Source organism: Sesamum indicum, linkage group LG12 (genome assembly GCF_026168435.1).
Source record: "Sesamum indicum cultivar Baizhima isolate 11 linkage group LG12, ASM2616843v1, whole genome shotgun sequence".
NCBI lineage: Eukaryota > Viridiplantae > Streptophyta > Magnoliopsida > Lamiales > Pedaliaceae > Sesamum > Sesamum indicum.
In genome coordinates, this window is record NC_142668.1 from 18679921 (window position 1) to 18698769 (window position 18849).

General features: G+C 37.8%; 4 protein-coding genes and 1 long non-coding RNA gene across 7 annotated transcripts; 4 read left to right on the forward strand and 1 right to left on the reverse strand.

The window, feature by feature from the left end:
- Window positions 1-19: 19 nt before the first annotated feature.
- On the forward strand, window positions 20-7406 carry LOC105175861 (uncharacterized). Of its 2 annotated transcripts, none has more exons than XM_011098485.3 (16): window positions 20-319; window positions 1172-1216; window positions 1396-1436; window positions 1542-1623; window positions 1945-1989; window positions 2211-2267; window positions 2818-2877; window positions 2952-3079; window positions 3985-4225; window positions 4313-4379; window positions 4761-4831; window positions 4929-5018; window positions 5688-5796; window positions 6259-6350; window positions 6879-6984; window positions 7138-7406. In XM_011098485.3, the coding sequence occupies exons 1-16, from the start codon at window positions 185-187 to the stop codon at window positions 7245-7247; spliced, it is 1479 nt and encodes a 492-aa protein (XP_011096787.1). In that variant the 5' UTR covers window positions 20-184; the 3' UTR covers window positions 7248-7406. The 2 variants fall into 2 exon arrangements, with proteins under 2 accessions (XP_011096787.1, XP_088732404.1); XM_088876278.1 differs by having other exon boundaries at window positions 257-319; window positions 1542-1612.
- A 579-nt stretch (window positions 7407-7985) lies between these two features.
- Window positions 7986-13777, forward strand: LOC105175862 (LOW protein: exocyst complex component-like protein). Its single transcript, XM_011098486.3, has 7 exons — window positions 7986-8262; window positions 8974-9068; window positions 9660-10704; window positions 11274-11798; window positions 12363-12551; window positions 13074-13210; window positions 13300-13777. The coding sequence occupies exons 1-7, from the start codon at window positions 8158-8160 to the stop codon at window positions 13565-13567; spliced, it is 2364 nt and encodes a 787-aa protein (XP_011096788.1). The 5' UTR covers window positions 7986-8157; the 3' UTR covers window positions 13568-13777.
- A 186-nt stretch (window positions 13778-13963) lies between these two features.
- Window positions 13964-15830, forward strand: LOC105175863 (ribonuclease H2 subunit C-like protein). Its single transcript, XM_011098487.3, has 4 exons — window positions 13964-14265; window positions 14409-14501; window positions 14904-15073; window positions 15581-15830. Exons 1-4 carry the CDS (start codon window positions 14094-14096, stop codon window positions 15629-15631), a joined length of 486 nt encoding a protein of 161 aa, XP_011096789.1. The 5' UTR covers window positions 13964-14093; the 3' UTR covers window positions 15632-15830.
- Window positions 15831-16104: 274 nt separating this feature from the next.
- Window positions 16105-17334, reverse strand: LOC105175865 (uncharacterized). Of its 2 annotated transcripts, none has more exons than XR_016063085.1 (3): window positions 17194-17334; window positions 16606-16996; window positions 16105-16409 (listed from the first exon to the last, which is right to left on the reverse strand). It is a non-coding gene; the product is annotated as an uncharacterized LOC105175865 (long non-coding RNA). The 2 variants fall into 2 exon arrangements; XR_848933.3 differs by having other exon boundaries at window positions 16606-17000.
- On the forward strand, window positions 16835-17809 carry PP2-A9 (phloem protein 2-A9). The gene is made up of 3 exons (XM_011098488.3): window positions 16835-16968; window positions 17052-17140; window positions 17215-17809. The coding sequence occupies exons 1-3, from the start codon at window positions 16921-16923 to the stop codon at window positions 17567-17569; spliced, it is 492 nt and encodes a 163-aa protein (XP_011096790.1). The 5' UTR covers window positions 16835-16920; the 3' UTR covers window positions 17570-17809.
- The last annotated feature ends 1040 nt before the right edge of the window (window positions 17810-18849 follow it).

Below are 18849 nucleotides of genomic sequence, written 5' to 3' on the forward strand. Positions count from 1 at the left end.
CCACCACTTTCTATCCTTCTCACACTTTCTAGAGTCTTGCTTCTTTTCGAACCCAGAATATCTCCAACGTTCCGCCTCCTCCCTCAATCAAAAGAGGAAACAATTCAAGAAACATAGAATAACAGTCGTCAACCTTCAACAAAGTTTCGAGAATCCCCTAAATCGACATTCTTGGATTTTCACCATGGAGACGAAGACGACAACACAGGGGGCGCCCCAAATCGTAGACGTGGGTTCCGTCGTGGAGGCTGTTTCGGCCGAAGATTCCGACGCTCCCCTCTATGAAGTCGAGAGCCTCTGCATGCGTTGCGGCGAGAATGTTCGGCTCCTCTCTTTTACTCTAGTGTTGTAGTTTTGAGCATTCATATCTTTGTACTGTTTTCCCTGACGACAGCTTTGTGTTTCTATTCATTGTTCGATTGTCTTGGTTTTCTCGTGTTATTCCTCTTTTATGTCCCGGCACTATTTATTTTTGGTGTTTGGGATTTTGACATTTACTGCAACTGTTTTTGTTGGGATGATGATTCTCGAATTTATTTTTCCTGATTCTTCTCCTGGACTTTTGTCTGTGAATGGTCGTAAACTTGTAAGTCGGGTTGTTTTCTTGATTTTGATTTTTGTTTTTCCCTACTTTCTGCTATTTAATAGTCTGCATAACTTGAAAATAACTTTCATGATGTTCATAGTTTGTTTCTTGGTTCAGTAATTTTGTTTCTTGTATGCATACGGTTGTGAAAGTTACGGCCACATTTGCGGATTGTCGACTGAAGTTATACCAACTGACCTTTGAGGGTCTTATAGAAATCTTGTCTTTCATATATATTCTTCTTTTCACAGTTTGTTAGAGAAGATTCGGACAATATTCATGATTCTTTTTTGCTTCTATTCCAGTAGTTGTCATATTACGTGCTTGGTATTGGGGAACTAACTGTGGCATGTTTAAGCTTTTGGAGTGTCAGTCTTCAAATTGTATTCTTAAAGAGCCACAATTGGATAGTGAACGCCTCTCGGGTTTGAAGTTCCTTTCATATCTTGTTCTGTGTGTGTGTGCTGTATTTTGAATGTTCATTTTCATTCTGTCTCTTGGTTCCAATAAGATCCACAATTTGATGATTTGGCTTGTGCTTGTTAATTCTATTATGCCGTTTTCTGATTAAGTACTTGTTTACAGGGGATAACTCGGTTTTTGTTAACTCTAATTCCACATTTCAGAAAGGTAAATTCCTCGTACATGCAGCTGTCTTATGAGCTTACTTGTTAAGACTTTATTTCAAACTATGACAACATTATTTCATCAAGTTGAAAGAAGTATGTCACTGAATCTCCCTGTCCTCCCAAGAAATATTATATTGTGGTGAAGTGTTATATCTTAATTCTGTGTATCTTCTGTCACAGATATTATTATCAGCCTTTGAATGCCCTCATTGTGATGAGAGGTAAACACCTTTTCTTTCTCCAAGGATACAAGAAGTTCAGATTATTTTTCCAAGTTCGTCCTTCTTAGGTGATTTCTTACTCGCTTTGTGGACTTCTTTCTTAAGGAATAATGAAGTCCAATTTGCTGGTGAAATTCAACCTAAAGGCTGTCACTACATCCTGGAAGTTCCATCAGGTGACCAAAAGGTTGTCTTCTAAGGAGTTGGATGTTGTACGATAGGCACTTCAAATAATAATGTGGAGCCACTGAAAATGCCAATACAAATGTGGTTTTCTGAAGTCTGTTCCTGTTTTTATAGATTTGATCTTTGTTTTGAACTTTGATATTTTCTTCCTCGATTATCTGATACTTGATCGTAATTAGGAATCTTCCTGCTAATCCATTCTCTATTTGTATGTGGAGATGATAATCATGTTTCTCTTTTTGTACAATTAATTTGATTGTTGGCCAGAATTTATGGGTTTAAGCTCTGAAAATAAGTGTTCATACTGGTTCAATTTATGCAGATGTTCAATCGTCAGGTGGTGAAATCAGAAACTGCCACAATCAAGGTACTTCTCTAGCTGAGTTTGCTATTGCTCTTTGAACGTGTGAATGCACAATAGTATCTGTAGTTATTAAATACTTTTCATGCTATGAGTTTTTATGCCAACAATTTATTATCATTAAGGATATAAGTCTACCTGTTTGCACGATCTTTTTCTGATGGTTTCGATTATTTCAGGTGCATGAGACCTTCCAGTTTTTATCACACTTGATGTTTATTTTGCAGATCCCTGAACTGGACTTTGAGATTCCTCCTGAGGCTCAGCGTGGGTCTTTGTCAACGGTATCTCCTTGATATACCCTTGACATTGAAATCTTCTCCGAAGTTCCTGGTTTCTTGTAAAAAAAAACTTACTCGACTAATTCTTTGGAAATATGGAAATTGCTATATGTTTCTTTGAGGGAGGGGCACAAATGCCTTACTGGCTTCAAAGAGTGAAAGACGGAAATGATATTGGAAGAAGTATATCATTCTTCTTTGTTTTTCTATTTTGAATATATATGTCTATTCATTTTCTTTGAAGTTTTTTTTTGGTGACCAATGTGCCTTTCCTTCTGGAAATAGCTGAAAACATTCTTTCACATCAAGTTGAAACTGCCGTACACAGAATTGTTCTTATGGTTCTTCATCGATGCTGCCAGAAGTATTTTGCAAGAATCAAGTATTAACAAAAACATTTTCATCTCAGCATATGTTCTCCATGTGGATTATATGATGCATTCATGTAAATATGTAGCTTCATTGAGCTTCCCCGGTCTAGTTTATGTTTTCCAAATAAATCCTTTGCTTTTCCTGCTTTTCACAATGAAATTCCTCTTGTTACTGCTTTTAGGTTGAAGGGATACTGGTGAGAGCTGCCGATGAGTTAGAAGCCCTTCAAGAGGAGCGGAAGGTGGAAGTTTGTTCATGTTCTTGTTGATTATAAGATATCATCATTTTGTTAATGTTACTTACCTTTTTTTGCAGAAAGTAGATCCCCAGACAGCTGAAGCAATAGATGAATTCTTGATAAAACTGAGAACTTGTGCCACAGGGAAGTCACAGTTTACCTTCATTCTTGATGATCCTGCTGGAAACAGTTTTATTGAGAACCCGTAAGGCCTTCCTCTCTGTGTGTGTGTGTGTGTGTATATATATGTGCATATTTAGTAACAAAAAGTTCTTTTGTAATTATTTTCAGAGAAGTAATTCTATAAGGCACTTTTTATAAAGGCTAGTCATAGTAGTCAGTGGCGCACGGCGCACAATGGCGCCAAGGGCTCTTGGAGCCATGGCGCACGGTGCGGCGCGTGTCTTTCCAAAGGATGGCGCAAATATAAGAAATAATCTATATATTTATATAATTAGTATTATTTTGACTAGATTAATGTATAAGGAGTGGCAATGTATGCTCTTAGCTTTGATAATGTGAATGTGGAAGTCTATCAATCTACAATAAATACCGACGTAAACATACAATAAAATACTGTAATTAATTATCCCAAAAAGAAAATACTAACAGAACAATAAAATCACATCAATTTCAATGTTTCAATCGGCATAATTAGAGCTTGTACTGCTGTACACGCCAAAAATTTACACTTCATGAATTTAGAAGAAAAGTCATACTGTAAATAGACAGTGAACAACAGCGGCAGACTACTATGGAAGAGAAGAAGAAGAGAAGAACTGAGAAGAAGATGCGTTGGAAGAGTAAAAAATAGAGAACTTAATAAAGAAGAGTCAAGAATGAAAGTTACCCATGCATGCAAAGTACTTAATTTGCTGAAATTCCTTTTATATTTAGGGTTTCTTTTTTTTTTAATTCACGGGCCCGGGCAGCCCAGCCAGAACCCAGGCCGCCCAGGCCCTCTTCGCCATGGCGCGCCTGGGCAGCCCCGAAATGGCGACGCCATGACGAAGGAGCGCGCCTTTTACTGCACTGAGGCTAGTGTCCGTGCTGGTTTTTATTAATGCAATACACGATAAGTTTTGTAAAGGATGTTGTTGTCTTAAATAGGTATGCCCCCTCTCCTGATTCGTCATTGACTATTAAGTTCTATGAGCGGACACCTGAACAACATGCTGCTTTAGGATATCTTGTGGACACTTCACAAGAAGAACCTGGTGCTGAAAATATTCCTCGAAGAGAAGAGGAACCACATGGCTTGGTTGGAGCCAGAGCTGGCCGTCGAGCTATTGTGCAGGGTAATAGTACAGAAATTGCCGATGCTTTATTTCGATATTCTGCCCCTGAAGAGGTAAATTTGCTTGACAGCAAATTTATGGCGTTTTTCATATTCTTTTGTATTTTACTTAAGTAATCATCACATCATTCTTTTCGACAGGTCATGACTTTTCCATCAACTTGTGGAGCCTGTGCTACCAAATGCGAATGCCGCATGTTTGTTACAAGTATCCACTTTGTGTTTTTGTCCAACTCAGAGTAGTGACAGTTGCTTGTTAAACCTCACCTGAGGTTATTTTGAAGCTTAGTCGTATTTATTAATAAAGAGAGGTGTTACATTATTGTTGTGTGGGCGCCCAAATGATTTATATTTCAGTACGCTAGTCAAGATAGATAAACATGTGAATTCTTCTTGATGCTTTTGCTTTTGAAGCGTAAGCAGTGATGCAAACTTTTTGCTACGTTTCTGTTTAAACTGTTATTTAATTGGATTACTATTGTAATATTTTGTAGTACTTGCCATGCTCACAAATTTAACGTGGCAAAGTTTGGCCATGATGTTTGACTCTGCACCAATTTATCAAAATTGTTAGCTTAACAATAGACAGATATTCCTTACTTTCAAGAAGTGATTGTTATGGCTTCCTCGTGTGATGCCTGTGGTTATCGCAACTCTGAGGTTTGCAGCAGTATACATCCTTCTGTGTATTAGGATAGTCTTGAACAATTTTTTCTGTTTCCTTCTGACATACATATTTTTATGTCATCCTTTTCAGGTGAAACCTGGTGGACGTATTCCTGATAAAGGAAAGAGGATAATAGTTCATGTGAAGAACGTAAAAGATCTTAGCCGGGATGTGATAAAGGTAATGCAATGGGCCAGTTGTTTGTGCAGTGAGTTGTTGGTGGCCATATAGCGGTCTTAATAGCAGATACCAACTCGGCTTGAATTATACTTGCCTTAGTTGATATTCAGATGAATACCTCCAACTCAAGAGTTGGTTGGTTTCATTATATTTGTTGTCTGTGGTTTAAGGAAGAGGACACCTAACATGACTTTACACTTGTTATGCTTATTAATTTTACAGCAGGCATTCGTACTTTATTTATTGAGATTTTTTGCAAGATCCAAAAATATGATTACCTTATTTATACTTTTTATGTTTACCTTATTAATTGCTACTTTTTGTTTATTAAAATATGATGAATCTGATTCTTGATGATCTGTTATTTAAACCAGCTCCACGTAGAAGATAATGAGGGAACTTGTTAAAGTATCAAATGCTGCTTATTCTCTACATAGGGCCAACATATTTTCTGTGCTTTGTATGTTAAATTGGAATTGGTGCATTGTCGACCATCTTTCTTATGTATTTGTTTTCCCATGTCCAAATTCTATTAGTTCTTGCTTGAGTTAGGTCAAGTGCTTATGCTGCTAAAAAGTTCTCTAGTCTTTAGTCCTCTTAACTCTGCTGGTATTCTTGATTTGGCTTTCATGATTACTTCTAATTTTTTGACCTTCTCGATCGTATTAGTCGGACACGGCCTCTGTGAAAATTCCAGAGCTTGAGTTGGAACTGGCTAGTGGCACATTAGGCGGACTTGTTACGACTGTTGAAGGCTTGATTTCCAAGATTGGTGAAAGTAAGTATATTTTGCCAAATTTCTTTATTCTCAACTTTAGCAATCTACTATGCTGTTATGACAGTTGCTCTTCCTACCAAATGACAACTCCCTTGCCCTGCAACCCACTTTTTTGGTTTGGTGTTGGATGATGTTGCTTTTTGGAAGTCTACAGACCTAAGCATTGGTGCTACATGGATCTTTCCTTGAAAATGCCTTTGAAGACAGAATAAACATGTGCTTTTTTAAATAGGGTGACGCTTGGTTGGGGATGGTTTTTGCACAATATCCACTTCATTTTATCATATGTGGTTTGTGAGCGTTTCCTTAACCGTGGGAGTTTTTATCCATTGGTTTGAGGCTGATGTTGTCATTTTCTTTATAACCGAATCATTTTTCCTTAGTAGAGGCCTATCAATACATGCTATGTGTTTTTGCATTGACACTTTTGCTAATCTCAGCTTATTTTCAACTACATTGCAGGTCTTGAGAGAGTACATGGCTTTACCTTTGGTGATAGTCTTGATGATAACAAAAGGAGCAAATGGAAAGAATTCAGAGCAAAACTTGACAAGGTGCAGATTCTAAAATAACTACTTTTGACTTTTAACATGCCCTATATTTACCAGTAATGCTACCATTGCTTGCTGTATGTACTCTTGCCCTGGGTGGTACAAGTGCTGCCAATGCTCTACTTGGATACTTTCTTTTACAGTTATCACTTTTATGCCTTGCACTACTGTTTTTCAAATTTGGACTTCCATGTCCTTAAATTACGGTAACTACCCAGAAATTAAATGTGTATTTTTGTTTCTCTCTTTGCCCTTCTTGTATGATAGAAACTCTTCATATCTTATTAGTTACTCTCATAAATTTTCCTGATAGTTCCTTGGTGGATATAGTAATGTAATGTTTTTGTTTAGATAAAAGTTGCTTTGAGCCTAAAATTTTTTGGACTAGTAGAAATACTAGGTGTGAAGAAAAATGGATGGTTTCTGGCAACTGTTTGTTGGTAAAAAATTCAGGATGTTAAATTTGTGTGTATCTGGTGTTTAAATTTTTAGGTTAATTGATATCTAGTGATCAGATCAATTTTCTTGCAGCTCAAATGCGTGGAAGAACCTTGGAGTTTGATTATTGATGACGCTTTGGCCAACTCTTTTGTTGCGCCTGCCACTGATGAAATTAAGGACGACACTCAATTAACATGTAAGTTTGTCTTCAATTAAATGTAAGAGATCTATTCTTGGTGGTTCAGGGGTTCTTGTGGCTGTGTGCAACTCTTTATGCTTTTGGTTTTCTTGTTTTCTGATGTTTGATTTTGTGTTTCCGTTTTCCATTTCTGTTGGGTTTTTGCCACAGTCGAGGAATATGAGAGGTCTTGGGAGCAGAACGAGGAATTGGGTCTTAACGACATGGATACATCTTCAGCTGATGTTGCCTACACTTGTGCTAATGAGAAGAATGATTGATGAGTGATTATTCCGTGCTTATGGCTTTACTTCATTTAAATTAAATCTGTAACATTACGATAAATTTTGCTGAAGTACAATGTGTCTGTAATACTGAACATGTATACACACATCTGAGAAAAGAGATTGGTTGGTAAACTCGATCGTTTTTCTTTTTCATTTTGGTTTTGTTGTGCATTGTATGAAGATATTAATATCCTGTGGGGGGGGGGGGGGGTAACATAACTGCGGTGAACAGCCGAAAACTCCAATTGTGTTGAAGATGAATAGAGTATGAGTTCGGTTGTTATTAGTAACATGCCCTTCCCAATGCAATTGGGATGCTTTGTTTTACTGTCTGCAAGTTTGGTTGTGGAAGTTGCAGATTGTGTGACTACACTTACCATGAAGTACGTATTTTCGTGATTTGATGTACGTCTAATAACTCATCACATTAGTGGAAAATGTTAGGTCCCGCCTGTTTCTTGATTAGAATTGTTTTTGAACTATCAGTTTTTGTTTCATTTTTCTTTCCATGAATTTTCACTTTTTTCTTTCTTTCTCTTAACAATAATTTTTTTTGTTTTATTTAATTATATTTTTTAAGAAATTTATGGAAAAAAATTCGGAACTAAAATATTAAATGTGGGTCTGGGGCTCCAAAATTACGGGTCTGCTGTTGGGCCGAGTGGGTTAGGACCAATTCATTTTGAGTTAATTAATTCATGGGAGTATCATTAAATTGCAATAATTAGAGTAGAATAATCACAATTTGTCTGCAGGTGTTCAAACCAAAATCACCCGTGTCTCAGTACTAAAGCAAAAACCAGAATCGCACTGTCTTAAAAGTGTTCGATTTCTCCATTGTTTCAGCTTGAAGCTTAGCTTGAGCTCTCTGTGACTTCAGCCTGAAAAGCTGAGGCAGGAAAGAATGAAAATGGTGGAGAGCAGCGAGGAAGAAGATGATTTCCCCTCCATGGAAACTGTCACTCCTCAGTCCAAGATCGACACCATCTACCAGTCCAAGACTGAAAAGGTAAAAAAAAAAAAAAAAAGAAAATTTAAAATTTCAAAACACTAACTCCACTCTTTCATTCTCTTCATGATTCACGGATTTAACGTTTTTTTCAGCTGAATCTACTTGAACTGGTGAAATAATGATATGAAAAGAGATGAAGTTTGGGGGATGAAAGTTTATCTGTTGTGTGTTCTCTTCTTGAGTTTTTGAAATTGGTGGAGGCCTCCCTGTTTCGAGTTAATGTCACGCAAAAAGGAGAACCCTGGCTATAAATTTTTTCTCCAAAGATGTGTTTGCCTAGTTTCTTATTGAAGCTGCAAGATTAGAATGTATGGCAACTGTAATTGAGGTGGTGTCGTTTCCGGAACGATCGTACATTTGTTTGAAAAATCCGCTCCCTGGTCAATTTTTAGTTAGGAATGTGGCTGCAGGGGGAAGGGTGACCCCATATAATAGAGCCAGGGTTACTCTTTTTTTCTGGAAAAAGTATGGTTGAAGGTCAGGAGCAAAAACTTCGTTATATTTGCCACAAGTTTCTAGATGCTGAAATATCTGAAGGGGTGTTCAACCTTTTTGGTTTCTCAACCTTTTTAGTTCATAACTTAATTTGCTTAAAAGTTTGCTCCTTAGTGAATGGCCCTTGTTGTTCTGAATCTTCTTTGGAACCAACTGTATCATCACTTTTCTTGTGTTATCATTCTCAATCAAATTGTAATTTCATTCCTGTAGGGAATCAGAAAAATCTGTTTTGAGCTTTTGGATCTGAAAGATGCAGTCGACAACTTGTGCAGTAACACACGCACAAAGTATTTGGCTTTTTTGAGGTAAGAGAAAAGTTTTTAATAGTTTGCTTGAAGGCGCATGATAACAAATAAGGTGATACAAAGTGTACACTATGTTTCTTTGCCATTGCTAGATTTCTTATCTGCACAAGCATTGGACATGCTCTTATGCTATAAAAATAGATAAGGGACAATGTGCATGAAATGTGTCAAGATCAGTTTAGAAAAGAAATATGATCTTTGTTCTTTGAGCTACAAGGCATAATAAATGTGACATTTCATCCTTTATAATCTGCACTCTACGTTAAAATCAGCTGAATTGAGTATATAATCTTTGTTTTTTCAGCTACAAAGCATTAAATGTGAGCTTCTTGACCTTAAGGCCCTGTGCGCCACGTTTGAATTAGCTGCTTTGGCTTTATCTCATCATTTGTTTCATGTACATAATTATATAGGAATCGTATGCTTTCCTCAATTGCAATCATCTCTAGTCTGATCCCACCTAGTTGTGTGCCAATTTGTATGCACTTGGTTGTCGTCACTTCTGGTGTTTTCATTCATATTCCAATTAACACTATATTTGACAAATAACTTAAATATATGTCTTTTATGTACTTTTACTGGTAATTGCAGGTTATCTGATGAAGTAGTTGAAATGAAGCATGAGTTAAATGAGCTCCAAAAGCATATTTCTGCCCAGGGGATTCTTGTGCAGGATCTAATGAGTGGTGTGTCTCAAGAATTGGAAGACTGGAGCCGGGCTTGCGGAGATGTTCTGGAAACTGAGGATAACTCTGGAGCTCATGAAATTGATGATGTATTTTCAACTGAAGCGGAGGATCAAAGAATGCAATTCCTAGAGCATGTTGATGTCCTTCTTGCGGAGCATAAAATAGAAGAAGCAATAGATGCAATTGACGCCGAAGAGCGAAATCATCCGGAGCTGAAAGGATCAGGGGACAGTACAGACAGTGAAAGCTCCTCCTTCAAGGCTGCTCTATTGAAGAGAAAAGCAATGCTTGAGAACCAGCTCATTGAGATCAGCCAACAGCCGTCACTTGGAATTGTGGAACTGAAGAAGGTGTTATCTGGTTTATTAAAGCTTGGGAAAGGTCCCTTGGCACATCAAATATTTTTGAAATCTTATGGATCACGCCTCCAGAGAAGCATAGAAGATTTTCTTGTTCTCTGCCCTTGCTATCCTGAAACATATTCAGCCACATTATCTAACCTTGTCTTCTCGATGATTTCATTGTCAACCAAAGAATCTGGCCTGATGTTTGGTGATAATCCTGTTTATAGTAATAGAATTGTTCAATGGGCGGAATGGGAAATAGAATCTCTAGTCAGATTGGTCAAGGAAAATGCTCCGCCTTCTGAGACATCTTCTGCTTTACGTGCAGCTAGTGTATGTGTTCAGGCCAGTCTTAACCACTGCTCTGCCTTGGAAGCGCAGGATCTGAAGTTAACAAAGTTGCTTCTTGTGCTTTTGCAACCATACGTTGAAGAAGTCCTGGAATTAAATTTCCGAAGGGCGAGAAAAGTGGTTCTTGATATGGGTGGAGGTGATGAGAGCATGCCTTTGTCACCACGTTTTGCATCTCCTCTTTCTACCTTTGCAACATCATCTGATCGTATGCTTGTTGACTGCGGAATGAGATTTATCTTTGTTGTTAAGGTTGGTTGAATATCTGTGAATGTTTCACCATTAAACAATTAGCACCTCTTCTACATATTGGCTGTAGTAACTTCAGTCTTCGTCTCTCTTTTATGTGAGTTACTGCCATATGGTTGACATCATTGCATAAGTGAATGCAGTAGTTGAAATGAGTCAATAATGTGAGAATTAGTCACCGAGTCCCACTAAGTCCAATGGTGGTTGTGTGAGTATTAAAATCAAAATGCCTTCTTCTGGGCTTTCTGGGTGTGCTATGATTGGAAATTCTGTTTAAATGTATAATTTCATTGTGTCAGATTGTGGTCGCACAGAAACTGTCTTTTGGGGACCATCCCCCGGGACTTATCGCCTGCTGATAGCTTCTGCTGTTGATGCAAATATATATATTATTGTACTGTTGTTTGCATAATACATCAAAAGGAGGAAGGAAAAGAAAACTACCACCATCCTGTTAGAACATGTTATCTAGTAATAATTGGTGAAGAGGCACAAAGAGGTCTTGAAAGTTGTTGAGTTTTGGGTATATGCAAAATTGTGAGACCTGACTGATAATTTACTTGCGTTACCAGGAGATTGTTGAGCAGCTAACTCGCTTGGTCATCCTGCACTTTGGAGGAAACATATTGACAAGAATTGCACAGCTTTTTGACAAGTATGTTGAAGTCTTGATAAAAGCCTTAACCGGCCCCACTGAAGATGACAATCTGACCGAGCTAAAGGAGCCTGTGCCTTTTAAAGCCGAGACAGATTCGCAGCAGCTTGCGTTATTGGGAACTGCCTTTACTATCGCTGAAGAGTTGTTGCCCATGGTAGTGTCCCGAATTTGGAATGTTTTGAATGAAAGCAAAGAAGCAGGGGGTGGACTAGCGGACAATGTATTGCCTCCTGTTAACAGTACTGTTGATCCTAAAGATTGGAGACGCCAGCTTCAGCATTCTCTGGACAAACTTAGAGATCATTTCTGTCGACAATATGTTTTAAGTTTCATTTATTCAAGAGATGGAGAGACTAGATTAGATGCACAGATATATTTAGGTGGAAAAGGACAGGATTTGATCTGGGACTCTGATCCTCTCCCATCATTGCCATTCCAGGTGTTCATCTCTTCTCTAGTTATGAAGAATCTCTCCCTGAATTACTTGATGTGCCTACTTTTGCTTAGCATGTACTTTTTGCCTTATCCCAAATTGATTCGTATTTCTGGTTGTTAAAAGCATTGGAGGATAGGTAGTTTTAACGTAATCTACCTATATATAAATCCGTCATGCGATGTGTTTCTATCTTTTGATTTGTGCATGTATTCAATGCTTCCTTATTCCTTCATCGCTTTCTAAATTTTAAGAATATGTGGTGTATGAAGCGTTTGGCTTCTGAGGGATCTCTTTGCTCGTTGTTCAAGTATTTGGATTTACCTCTTTCTAAATTTTAAGAATATGTGGTGTATGAAGCGTTTGGCTTCTGAGGGATCTCTTTGCTCGTTGTTCAAGTATTTGGATTTACCTCTTGCTTGTTTTTCTTGTACAGATTTATGTGTAAATTCAGTTTCACATAGTCAGCCTCATGTGTGATTTTCCATTTTGGTCACTTCGTGTCTTCCTCATATATAAAAATTGTCCAGTTTTGTACTTAGTTTTGGCAGTCAATCATATATTATGCAGGCATTATTTGGGAAGCTGCAGCAACTAGCAGCTGTGGCTGGAGATGTTCTGTTAGGAAGAGAGAAAATACAGAAGGTTTTACTGGCTAGGCTGACAGAAACAGTGGTGATGTGGTTATCTGATGAGCAAGAATTTTGGGGTGTTCTGGAGCATGATTCAGCTACGCTTCGGCCAGTGGGGTTGCAGCAGGTTTTTGTTATATGAAATTCTTTTCATTTATGTATTAGAAACTTTCCTTTCTAATTCTCATTCTGGATATCAGAAATTTCCACAGAGGCATGAAATACCCAATAGCAGATACCTGGTTTGTGATCTATCAGGAGTACTTTAAGCCAGCCCCAATTTCTTTTCTTTCTCTACTTTTTTTTTTTTTAAACAAGACCTTTTTAAGTGCTTGTTTATGTAGAGTTACTAGAAGTTTATGTTCGCAACTTGGGAAGAAACTCGCTTAAACCCTGTATTCCTCTGCCCGTGGGGTCTGATAAGAAGATTTCAACATCACACTGACATGAATGTATGATCGATGCTATTAAATTAGGATGAGTTTATTTGTCTATATCAGGCGTGTCTTCCTCCAACATAACAGCCACCTTAAAATATATGATCAATGCTTTTAAATTAGGATGAATTTCATTCTCTATCAGGCGTCTCTTCCTACTCAACTCTCCTCCCTCATCCAAGAACTCTCATATGTGGGATTCTCTATTGCAGTTGGTACTTGATATGCACTTCACCGTTGAAATTGCACGGTTTGCTGGCTATCCATCCAGGCATGTCCATAAGATATCATCAGACATAATTGCTCGTGCAGTGAAGGCATTCTCTGCTAGAGGAATAGATCCACAAAGGTAATTGTTGGTTTCGCTTATGCATCTGAAACTCAATCTCGTCCAATTTATATATTTCTCTTTAGTCAACAAGTTGTATATTTTCCCAGTTCTCTTCCTGAGGATGAATGGTTTGTCGAAACTGCTAAAGGAGCCATAAACAAGCTTCTTATGGGAGGTTCGGGATCTGATACATCAGAGATTGAAGATGATGATGATGATGATGATGATGATGAACACATCATAATGGATGATGAGGTCATCTCAGATTCGGATGATTCTCCTTCGTCCCTCTCAAGTGTAGATAGCGAAGAGTCTTTTGCTTCTGCACGAATGGAAGAATTGGAAAGCCCTGTCTTAACCGATTCTGAGAATTGATATGGCTACCTAATTCAATTAGTTAAATTTTGGCAACATACTCTGAAATGTAAGATTAATGATGAGATATGTAGTGTAAGTTGAATCAGTATCGTTCATTATATAAGCATATACATGCTTAGGTGGAGAGTAGTCGATGCTGTAAATTCCTATGGATTTATATTTTGTGTTTCAGCAGGTGGTGATGATATCCGTTGATGTTGTGGTGAATGCGGATGGCATACGCACCCCTTACTCCACTTATTCATCTTTCCTTTTTCAGGATAACATAAAAAAGTTTATAATACATACATATGCCACTCTAAACAATCCCCAAATCCAAAAAATTAATCAGTTACTCGGTCTGAACAGTTGAGGCGTGTGGTGTGCGCGTGCGCAATTCTCAATTAGAGGAGACAAAGTCCGTTTCTGACCTACAAAAAAGCGCGGGAAAAGTTGGGGGGGTCAACATTTATACTTATTAGGGCAAAAAACTACGACAGGGTGAGAGTGGCAGGCAACGTGATATATTTGCTCTTCAAATTCAATGGACGGAGTAGACGGAGGAACCTCACACTCATCCCACTCGGCGACCGTCGATCTGAGCCGAGATAGTCCCGCGGTGGTCGACCTGACGGGGAAGGTGCACCGCTTGCCATGCTGCATCAAGTACGATGGTCCTACCTCTGTTTCTCACTACTTCAAGCCCAAACCCACTGGTAAAGTTCATGAATGTACAACCGATTGACGCACTGAACATAACGCATGAATGCTTAATACTGTGGATGCCTGTACCTCGTTTTGACTGTTTTCTTTTCTGATTTATGATCGAACGAACTGATTCAATTGTTTAACTATATAGAGATGGAGGTGGATGGGCTACGAGTGGAGGAAGCATACTTTAGAGGAAGAAAATTACATGGAACCACTATTGCGCTTCCCCAGGGCTACTCTGGTAATTGTCCTACCCTGCTTATTTTCGATTTTTGCCAGTTTTTTGGGCACAACAATTTATACAAATAGTGTTTCTGCGTGACAAATAAATCAGAGTTATGATTGGCAAATCTGATATTTATTAGCAGGAGGATGATGGTTAAAGCTTGTAATTTGCCTTGTTATTTAGTGCTTGCTTATGTCTGGAGTATGATTTGTGCCGAATGCATTTACTCATATGATGGCTTAATTTGTACATTAAGGTTTCTGGTATGACCTAATATTATTGTATATTGTAAATCCGTGGTGTCTCAAAAACTTTTCCACGTCTCCTGATTTATTGATTTTTAACTATTTAAGGTGCAAAAACGATTATCATGTATACCTTTTTCCAGTTATGCTATAACTCTATTATGCTCTTCAGGCTTCATCTTGGGAAAGAAAAGTGATGTTAAGGAAGGTAATAACACAAAGTCGGATTGCTGGGAGACGAATGCGACTTTTCAAAATGTGACAGTGTGGAATCATGACGCCATGCCATCAAAAGATGATGCATTCTTGCGCGTCTTTCACTGGTTTACTGTTGCCAATGCTGTAAGTTTCTGTTATTCTTTTGCATCAGGAGCTCTTCCATTTACTATGAAATTGATGCCTTCATGGCAAACTTGCATTCCTTACTATATCAACTCTACAGTTTTGTTATTTGATTTGCGGCAATAATATGGGAGAGAAGAAATTGTTCGGGGCCCCGTGAAATTTGTCCTGTGGTAAACTGCGATAATATGGGCTAGGTTAACATCATGTTGTTCGTTCTAGTCTTTCCAAATTAATTTGGAGGAGAATCTTTAATGAATAAACAAGAAGTTGCGATTACATTTTCTGGCAGGAGGTGGTAGATCTATGATGTTGCATGCATGTAATTTGCATTCAAATTCTTTCATAATGCTGAATAGCTTTCTGAATTCTTCTTTCCTGTTCTGCAACTACATTTCTCTTAGATAGGATTGATGATGTTTATTCATGATATAAGTTAAGACCATGATTAGAGAGACGAAACTTCTTGGCTTTCTCATGGTTAAAGGTTCTCTTTTTGAATTGCAGCTCCATAAACCAGTCACCGATGAAGATCTGGAATTTACATGCATCGATTAGGACCTGTTGTAATTTGCGGAAACATTTCACAGCTAGATCGACAATGTTGACAGACAACTTGATTAGGCTTAAGATATATCTATGTTCTACAAAGTTGTCTCTCAGCTTTACAATTTGATTGTACACTGTCTGTAGTTCATTTATAATTTCCTGCTGTTAAATATAGTTTAAATGATTTATGTATATATGTTTTCTTTCATTTTCTTGGTTTGAATTGAGCTAGTGTTATTCTGCATGCTCTAGCTTCCAGCAAATAATACAAGTAGGCTACCTGGAGGAAAAAAATTAGTTTATACATATGCTGAGTTATGTCCGTCCCCCATGGAATAAAAGTCCAGGTTATGTAAAATACTCACTGAGTTATGTATTGACTAAACATGATGCGTATACGGGCTATGAATGTGCAGTAATGTTAGATCAACAAGACTTCTATAGCATATTTCTTTTCTTTAAAGTTAAGAAGGATTAAGGAATAAACTGAAAAAGTTGATCCACTTGAATAAGTTACTATTACATATGTGAAATGACATTATGTATGATGAACCTGCACCGTAGCTCTCGTTTTTGGAATAAAATCCTGTTGTACTTTGGCATTCGTATTATAGTACATGTGTTCTTTGCACAGAAATCATCCATGAAAAAACAAAAAGAACATGATGTAGAATAACGAGTATAAATTCGTCAGGTTGTCATGGCCACTTGTTAACCCCTTTTGATGAGAGTAAAACTGATTGGGGGAGTGGAAGGCGTCATGAGCGATGCTCTACTGCTACAGACCCTGAAATGATACCCCGAATATTATTAATAATTTCCAACCTATACAATTTGAACACAATATTGTAGTTCAATACAATGTGTTTTATGTGGGTTTGTTTGGGAATCAATTAAAACAATTCAGAGTGCAGAAACAATGGCATTTATATGGCTGCCAAGCAACAACTTGTAACGTGTGGGAATATGAAGTTGTTAATTACCAAGGAAACGAGGAATATCAACTACTTTAGATCTGCGGACGCCATTTTTGATTGCCAGTTCAGCCCAAATGCATATGTAAAATCGACAGAGCCGCCAATCCTCCTCCATATTCGAAAATCTGTTGCATTATGTTTTTCCTGAAACCCAATAAATAAATAAATATATGAATTATTCTCTGCTTGTTATGTACCTCTCCCCTGGCAACCTATGTACGCAGTCTTCCCCTTATATATAGACAGCAAGAACTGACCAATCCTCAAACTAACTCGTTCTTTCTACTTGTCTTCTTTATTAGTCATTGTCTGAAATTGAAAATGGCAAGTCCACACCATGTAGGAAATCCTTCCGCAGAATTCATCAAGGTATACATACATACAGTCAGACACATGTCTTTCTGCACAGAATTTCACTTGATTAGCATTTAAACTAATGGTGTGTGGTGCAGGATGGAAAGGGGCAGATGATCATTCAACCGAAAGATCTTAACATTGTTTGGGGTAGAGACGATCGCTATTGGACCGTACCCAACAAAGCGTGAGTTCCTTGCCATTTAACGACCTTGCCAATAATTATAATGATCCCAGTACCTCAAAAAATCTTTACTGCAGGAATTTGGCTGAATTGCATCAAGTGAGTTGGCTAGAAGTTACTGGTTCCGTCAATGGAATAAGTCCCAGCAAGATCTATGAAGTGGGCTTTCGTCTGTCGTTAACTCCAGATGCATTTGGATGGGGCAGCTCTCCGGTCTACATTATGGTTAAGAGAGGGAAATATGGGAAATTCGCATGGCGTAAAATTCTCTTGGACGCTTATGCAACAATGCAGTTTGAGATTACAGTGACGTTGAAGAAGGCTGAAATACCAGACGAAGAGAAGCTTTACTTTGGTCTGTATGAAGTGTGGAGTGGGAAGTGGAAGGGAGGGCTCAAAATTTACCATGCATTTATCAAGGAATTGGAGTGAAGATGGACAAATTGAACTGTCTCTGAGGTTGATGCTTTTCTTTTTGCTTGTACTTATTGCTTATTCAACCACCAGAGAGAGAGAGAGGCTTGTGACACTTGAGAGCATTATTTCTATAAATATTAGTCAGTAATATACAAATTGAGAAATTGTGTACATCTTGCGCTCTGAATTCAAATGGTTGAGAGTGTATTTTGCTTTTTATCTAATAAAGGTTAATGAAGTGGTGATGCTACATAACATCTCATTCTTGTTCTTGTTCTCTGCATTTCATCTTCTGAGTTTTCGTCTGTTTTAAATGCAATGTTACTAACAGACCATTTTTATTTGTATTAGTATATTAGAATTATATGGGACGGACTTAATTATCATAATGACTTGAACCAATCAATTTGAGTAACTAAGGAAGAGAGTTCAAGAATGGTGAGTTGGACAGGACTAATGGTAAAAGACAAAAGAATAGAGTTGGAAAAGGAGAGAGAATCCTGCTTCCGTGTGTGAGAGAGATTTTTGCAGTACGGATTTCTTCAATGTATTGAAGAAAGGAATAAAACTGGTGATCCCTTTTGAGTTTTGAAAGTGAACAAAGAGTCTTTTCTCTTATCTGAATGATATGGGTTTCTTTGCTGAATTGCTGAAAGGAATAAAATTGGTCATCATCCCTTCCTTTCTGAATCGGCAAAGCAAAAGATAAGATTGCCGCGGAACAGACCTCTATTGATAGATATAAACTCCTTTTCATACACAGATAGAATATTGCACCACAACAGGTCATCATTCCAAAGGAGGTGCCCAATCAAGCAGACTTCATTTACATTATTTTTCTACAATGATGGAGTCCTTTGTCATCTGTCTTATTATGTCATTTACTTGCAGAAACCTGAAAAACTCCGTTTCTTGATTTATATACCTTTTTGGATGTTCGAAACGGAGGACTGGTATATTTTATGGTTGGCTACCCCAGGAAAAAGAAAGAAACTTATCTTAAGCTAATCCAAGAACAACGCACCTGGTCTTTTTACTTGTGGTTTCAGCAATACTACTTTCCATGTATTATTAGCTTTAAGAGTTCAAAATGGAGGTGCCCCTTGGAAATTGTGAAGTTTTTTTGGATATATAAGATGCTAAAGTTACCATCACCCCGCGGCATCTGATTCCAGAATACATACAAAGAAGGTTCTGTTCTTTATTCACCACTTTATCAGAAGATAGGAGGAATACAAGTAAGGTTGAGGCATTGATGACACTTTTAAAATGTTTGTCAGATCATGGTGCACCTA